Source organism: Centroberyx gerrardi, chromosome 16 (genome assembly GCF_048128805.1).
Source record: "Centroberyx gerrardi isolate f3 chromosome 16, fCenGer3.hap1.cur.20231027, whole genome shotgun sequence".
In the NCBI taxonomy this organism is placed as follows: Eukaryota; Metazoa; Chordata; class Actinopteri; order Beryciformes; family Berycidae; genus Centroberyx; species Centroberyx gerrardi.
Genome location: NC_136012.1, coordinates 12,122,225 through 12,129,724, shown reverse-complemented (window position 1 = coordinate 12,129,724; position 7,500 = coordinate 12,122,225). Strand labels below are relative to the sequence as shown.

The 7,500-nt window shown below is 46.8% G+C and overlaps 1 protein-coding gene across 1 annotated transcript in view; it reads right to left on the bottom strand.

The window, feature by feature from the left end:
• LOC139916858 (A disintegrin and metalloproteinase with thrombospondin motifs 2) overlaps positions 1–7,500 on the bottom strand; it is a 102,467-nt gene that overhangs the window by 12,082 nt on the left and 82,885 nt on the right. Inside the window, exons 6-13 of the mRNA XM_071905874.2 lie at positions 5,951–6,107; positions 5,120–5,225; positions 4,557–4,700; positions 3,904–4,036; positions 2,961–2,990; positions 1,675–1,788; positions 1,250–1,395; positions 594–775 (exon numbers count right to left, since the gene is read on the bottom strand). Coding sequence (XP_071761975.2) covers positions 594–775; positions 1,250–1,395; positions 1,675–1,788; positions 2,961–2,990; positions 3,904–4,036; positions 4,557–4,700; positions 5,120–5,225; positions 5,951–6,107 — 1,012 coding nt within the window. The remainder of the gene's footprint in view (positions 1–593; positions 776–1,249; positions 1,396–1,674; positions 1,789–2,960; positions 2,991–3,903; positions 4,037–4,556; positions 4,701–5,119; positions 5,226–5,950; positions 6,108–7,500) is intronic.

The following is a 7,500-nucleotide window of genomic DNA, read 5'->3' as shown; positions in this document are numbered from 1 at the left end:
ACCGCACACACACATTCTCACACTTCTCAATGATGTAAAGGGGTTTCTGGATATTAAATGCAGAGCTATGGGATGGGAATCCCATTGTGACTCTGATGGTTTGGCCATATGTTCGGACTGATAGCAGCTACATGGATGGAGGCAAGGAGGGAGGAAGAAGGGGGTTAGTGGGGTTCAAATGACATCAGGGATTGGGTGGAGAAAGAGAGACACTAGGTTCAAAGATGAGTGTTTTTAAAGAGAGTTTCAAAGACATGGCTTGTTTTTATGGGCGGGTGTAGTCGTACCTCGGAGCTGTACTCAGACTCAGCAGGACAGCCAGATGTCAATGACCATAACAGGACACAGCCTATGTAAAACCCTCCAAGACCCTACCACACACATGAAGTATGTGTTTTGTTGGCTTTCATTCATTTTAACAATCCCCTAAGTATGTTATCACTTAGGGTTCGCGTCTCTGTCACGCACAATCTGGTATCTCCATTCTTACAGCTTTTTTCTGTGTCCATCTCTCCACCTATCCACTTAATGGTCCATCCATCCATCCTATCATCCATCCATCCATCCATCCCTCCATCCCTTTTCATACTCACGGTCTGGGTGTTCATAAGGCAGCCAGTGGTGCTTGCTGTTGTGGAACTCAAAGCGAGGGTCCGAGACGTGTCCGTAACACTGTTCCTCCCGCACGTCGTTGTAGATGTCCTCGCACTCCTTGGTGCTGCAAATCTGGAACTGCTCGCTCGCCCCCACGCAGGTACGCCCTCCATTGGCCGGTCTGGGAGAGCGCAGGGCAGAGGACGCATCGATATTTTCATCAATGGGATATGGAAGAGTAATCCGTCCAAGTGGTGTTTCACTTTCAAAACTCATTTGCTTTCATTTTGAAAAACCTAGGCTGGAAAAATACCTCTAACACACATAAAAATTACCTTGATGTAGACCTGCCGTATTTTAATGGAGCAAATTGCCACTTTGCAATTATCAGTAACAAGAGTCAGAAAATAAACTGAACAGCCGTGGTGATGATTATGGATACCCACTGCAGATAATGTCAGAGGTCGACTGTCCGTGAACTCATGTGGAGGTATGCATGCTAAAAGAGGTTTATAGCTTCAGCTAAATTAGTCTGGAAGCGTAATTAAGCATAAACTGAAAACTAGTAATCACTCTCTCTCTCTCTCGCTCGCTCTCTCTCACACACACGCACATACACACGCACATACACACACATAATCAAAGAGTTTCATACCTAGGATTGTCACAGTCGCGTGTGCGAAACTGTACTCCTCTGCCGCAGGTGTGGGAGCACTGGCCAAACTCACTCCAGGAACCCCAGTTTCCGTCCTGCTTGATGATGTCAGGGGTCAACCAGATGCAGTGACCTTTAAAGCAGTGCTGCCATTGGCCAAGAAAGAAAGAAAGAGACTGTTGCTGCTTTCATATAGGACAGTATGCAGTAGACACAGTAGGATTGATGAGAGGTCTAAAGGTTCTGGTGGAATGTGATTCTTGGCCAACTAGAGAAAAAACTAGAGAAACACATTTCATTATCTAAGGTCAAAAAACCATGAATCACAGGTGAGAGTGAGAAAGAGACAGAGACATTGACACATGGGAATGGTATCTAAGTACATGCATAGCTGTCTAAATCCATGTGCATGTGTGAGTGAATACCTTCCCGTTGCCACACATGGTGCCATCGATGGGCGGTCCTTTCTTGGTCTTGCAGAAGAACGGGTTGTCTGGGTGGCTACACCACAGCTGCTTGCATGGGTCAAAGGTGCGGTACTGTGGGGCACAGAGAGACCCCCTGTTACACTCACAAACTCATACACACATACACACACTGGGTAACAGACTGACCTTCAATGATACAATTCAACCATCATAAGACAGCTGGAGTGAGACTGCACACTGACAATAGGAAATAGAAAGAGAGATATCACGACAACAATAACCACGACAGTAAGATCATCAACAGTAACACCAACAACAACAGCAGCAGTGGTCAGCGAAGGTCTTTACTGGGTTCACTGCTGTGTTACTCCACTGTACTGTATCACTGCACTGTACTGTACGCTCCATTGAGAAACACACAGATAGCCAGTCATGCAAACCAAACCAAAGGATGAGAAAGAGAGACAGACTCTCTGAATGGGACAGCCTGTGGTTTGATTAGGTCACGGGGGAGGCCAGAGGGTAGAGGGCAAAGGGTCCAAAAGGCCAAAGTTAAAGGCGAGTCTCGCAGACCTCTAAAATGCCCTCAGACACAGATCGAGGATCTTTTTCTCCTCCTTGTCTGATATAAACCCCCAAACTGACCTGCAGTCCAGTGTCTGAGGGGCAATGCCCTCCTCCCTCCTTTCCTAAGACTTCCCTGCCCACCATGACCCCAGGTGACCTTTGCAGGTCAGAGGGCAAGTCAATATCAATGGCCAGACTGTGGTAGGTAGGCACCAATGACATCAGACTGGAGGATCCTAAAAGCTGAAGTGAAACATGGAAAAACAGCCTCTGTTCTGGCTCAGCCCTTTTTCCTTGGCTGGGAAAGACATCTTTCCAACTTTTTCCACTCATTTACAGCCTTGTGTATGCCAATATAATGAGGCTCTTCCTGCTAGTGGTGCAGTGATTTAACACAGATTTGCAGGAAAAGGGCATGTGAGTATGTCAGAGTTGGGCTATGGTAGAGTTCAACTGTTGCACTGAACCGGGAAAGTTACAGTATTTGGGCAATTATACAGCCGCTTTCTCTGGAAACGTGAGCGTTTTAGAATCCTGCAGAGCGCATGTCCATAATATGACGATGGGTAGAACAGAGAAACAAAGTACAGTAAAACAGAAAATTAAGGAGCAACGTTACAAACGATTACAAGTTCAGAGGACAAATAGAAAAAAGAAACAAAAGAGAAAACAAATGAAGCGGGCCACATGTCTTCAGGGAGGTGGGGTTACCTTACCTGCGTTCCTGACTGGCCCGCCTTTTGTAGCTGAGGGGAATGGGTTTGACAAGAGAATAGAGGGTAATCTAGCAATGCGTGCAAAGCCCCTGAACAAGCCCCTTGTCTATCAAGCAATAGCTTCCCAACAGCGTGCTACAGTGGCTTCACAGTCACAACGAAGGTGAGGGTGACAGGAGAAGATAAGCTGCTCAGTGCCTGCCAAGATGCTGGGGGTGGGCGAGGTTCATCTACTGTGTGGAGCTGTGTGGTCTGTTTCTCTTTCATTGAATATGTGACTGTGTGTGCAGGTGACACTCCTTCACATCTGTGTGTGTATGATACTTACAGAGAAATACTGTATGTGACTGGACTTATGAAAAGGCACTGTGGTTATATCAAGGTAATGGTTGCGTTAATATTACTTTAGAAAAAAAGAAATAGCTATCAAAACCAATTACCTGCTTTTAAGCAAGATGTCAATCCCCACAGTGGCCGGGAGAGGAAAGCAGAGGACATCAGAAGGATGTGAATAGCTGTGTATGTGTGACTCTCAATTCATTACATATGGACAGAGTGTAGAGCAGAGATAGATGTCAGTGCTGGGTTCAATTCACTTGGGAAACTTCCAGAGCTTAAAAATTGCCACAGAAAGGTTCTTACTTCCAATCTATCATAAAAAAAAAACTGCAATTGAGAACGATGCTCTTTCAAAAGCTAATATACATCAGTTTTGAGTAAGTTGAGTTGATTGAATTCAAAGTGAGTTAACCCCGACTCTGAAAAATCATATCATCCCAGAAGATAAAGTGACGTTAAGCTTGAAAAGGTTGGTGGCAACTGATGTAGAGGCTGCGTTGAGTAGGCTACAGTATCATCACCAACCATATTAGTCGAGTTAGTAAATGTTAGTTCACTCTAGCTATGTTAGTATAGCGAGTAGGAGACTATGGGGATCTCTTACCGCGGTGCACATTGTGTAGCCCACACCGAAGTCAAAGCGACATTGCTCATTCATGGAGTAGTGCAGCCCAGGGAGCTGAGGCAGTGACGGCCAGTTGTGGTCAAAGGGGTCGTCACGGAGACAGTCGTAGGAGCTGGGGGAGGAGGCAGAAGAAATGTACTTGCAAATAAACTTAATATACTTTACTTTATATTAACACCTTCCCTGAAACTATCTGAAATGTCCTGATAAAGTAAACCCCATTTGACCAAGATCTGGCTGAACCTCAGATATGATGAAGTTTCCTCCCTGAACACAGCCACATAAAAAAAACTGCAATGACATAATTTTTTTTGTGCATATTTTATGTATTAATTTCATTGTTGAATTATGTTTTTTGTAATTCTTCATTTAAAGGCCTAATGTAGTGTTTCCCCTAGCGTGGAATAGGCTCAGTGGGTCACCCCGCCTTCAGAAGCTGCCAACACACTTAAAATAATTTTATTAAAATGGGTTTCAATGGAAAGTTTTCCAGTTGTATAAAATTCTGTTCCACCGGCATTTCCACCCTGCCAAGAATAAATGAAAATGGTCCAACTTGAGTGTGTATGTGTGTGTGTGTGTGTGTGTGTGTGTGTGTGTGTGTGTGCACGTCTAGTGTGTGTGTGTCTCACTGGAGGTAGCGTCCCAGCTCTTGCATGCTACATCTGGACCAGTGAAAGCGGTGGAAGGCGGCTTGCACCAGTGGGGCCATGATGCTCCCCATGTGCACCTCGTCTCCACAGCGGTTCCCCTGGCCATCATGCTCCATCCCCAGCCTGGGAGGGAGAGAGAGAGAGAGAGAGAGAGAGAGAGAGAGAGAGAGAGAGAGAGAGAGAGAGAGAGAGAGAGAGAGAGAGAGAGAGAGAGAGAGGAGAGGGTTGAGGGGAAAGGAGACAAACCAGTGGAGACAGATTGGGGACATGTGGGAGAAGGAGAAGGGCAAGGGACAAATGAAGGGAGGACAGGAAAGTAGGAGAGGATGAGAGTTTTGCTATGAAAGGACTACAGTGACTTTTGGGGTTTTTGGCCCGTTGGTCACCTTACCCGATATGTGACGAGAGGATTGGGACCAAAATCACCTCTGTCGCCTCTTTTTGGGCCAAACTCCCAAAAAGTCGGTGTAGTCCTTTTAGTGATTGCTTTGTTGCCTATTACAAAAGTAGGCTTGATGACACCAACGTGGCAGTGCACTTACACGTGTCCTGTCTCATGTGCCACCACGAAGGCAGAGGAGAATCCGTCCTCGTGGTTCAAAGTGCAGCTCCTCACCGGGTGGCACATACCTGTCACCGGGGCGTAACCTAGGCAACCAGCGAGAGAGAGAGAGAGAGAGAGAGAGAGAGATACTCTTCAGCATTAGGCCAAGATTTACTGACTTTACAGACTGATTTCTCACCCTAAACCTGAAACTTTCAGAACCCACACATATAGTACACACATACATACATACCACATACATACTAACCAACCCTAAACCGTCACTTTCCACCCCACAAATCCCCATCTCCAACTCCTGTCTCCCTGTCTCTGCCATACTGCCTTTAATTGTGGAGCTGTGGCTGGCCCTGCTCTGTCTATTGATTTTCCGCTGCTGAAGGCTGAGCCCAAGGGCAGCTGAAGGGCTTCTGGGTAGCTAGGCCACTGCCTTTAGAGGCCTCTCCCCTGGGCCTGCCTGTTAGCCTGCACTCTGCTGCACAGAAAACCACCAACCACCAAACCCACCATGCACTATGCAGCTGTACAAGGCGCAGCAAGGAAGAAGGGGATTTTCTGTGTGCTCTTGTTAGTATAGGCCCTCAAGAGGGTATGCATGCTGTTTGTGTGCACAAATGTGTGTGTGTGTGTGTGTGTGTGTGCACGCCCGCACGTGTGTATACATATTGTATGTTTAGCAAGTGCTTATATGTGTTATGTATATGTTAAACAGAAAAAGAATGATAAGTGTTGCAAAAGTTTGTGTGTGTGTGTGTGTGTTGGGTGGGGAGGTGTGTGGGGGGGGTTCAGAGTGCGTATGTGGCCTTATTACCCTGCATGCCAGTGGGGCCAAATTCCTGCCGTGTGAGGAAGATGGCGTGGTCGTGATACTCGGCGTCCCCCGTGTCCTGCTTCTGCTGCAGGAAGGCCCAGCGACACACATTCTCCAGACTCTGAGACGGGTTCCCCAGCTCAATCAGACTCATAGACTGGAGAGAGAGAGAGAGAGAGAGAGAGAGAGAGAGAGAGAGAGAGAGAGAGAGAGAGAGAGGGGTGGGGAGAGGGGTGGGGAGATGGACTCAGATGGATTTCATTTTCAGTTTTGGTACAATGCTCAACTCAACCCTGTAGGGGGCAGCGTTACAGTGTTGTACATTCGTCAGCACAACCTGCAAATTGCTGAGGTGTGTAACACACACACACACACACACACACACACACACACACACACATACACACACACAGCCAACCTACTCACAGTAATGCATAGCATGCTGTAATTTTCTTAATTTCAATATTTCAATAATGAACATGAAAATGAACATGGCAGCTCCCTAATAATTAGCTACGCCCTAATAGCCAAAAACATGGCCAATTGTATTTATTTGCTTATGTAACGGTTAAACACATAATACCAACACCCACGCACACAGAGCAAGATGCCAGCAATCCCTTCCCTTCTTCACCTTCACCTCTCATGCTCTTCCTCATTAGGCTCGCCATTCTCCTCCCCTCCCCTTCCTCGCTACATTCTCTTCAAGTCTCTCCATCTCTCTCTCTCTCTCCCTCTCTTTCTTTTTGCCTCACTTTCTGCATTCGCTCACTGTGTTTTCACACATGCACATTGACTCGAACTGCTCAGAGTGTGTGTGTGTGTGTATGTGTGTGTGCGCTGCTGTGAAGACATATGGCCTGCCTCTGCACACATGATGGAGTGTGAAGTCTGCACTCTGCAAAAACACCCCTTACTGTGTGTGCATGTCGGTGCACTTTATCATGTTCATCAGGTACTTCTGTGTGTGTGTGTGTGTGTGTGTAAGTGTATGCGTGTTTGTACATGAATATGTTTTTTTTTATACTGGAGTTAATGAGATTCAAATGTGTGTATCACATGTACATGTTTTGTGTGTGAGTGTGTGTGTTCGTGTGTGTTCGTGTGTGTGTGAGTACGCCTGCATTCAGGGTCACATAGCCAATCTGCAGGCTGTCTGAGTGCAGCTCTGTTGCCACGGTAATTGGGGATGATGGACAGCCGGAGCTTTGGCCGAAGCTGCATAGGGGCGGGGCCAGAATGACCAATGTAGGAGTGTGTGTGGGTGTGTGTGTGTGTGTGTGTAGGGCTCCAGTGGGACTGTAGACATGCAGAAAGGAGAGGAAGAGATAAGGCTACAGCAACATAAGCATATCACACTGCACCTATCAGGCAATAAAATCATGTGTCATCCTGTGGGGTAATCCCTGCCCCCCCGTCCCTGCCCTCTCTCGCTTTATCTCTCTCTCTTTCCCTCTCTTCCACTCTCTCTCTCTCTTCCTCCCTCTAGCACAGACAGGCAGATTGAGTTACAGCGGAGAAGAAAAGGATGCTACCCCTCCGTCCGGTCT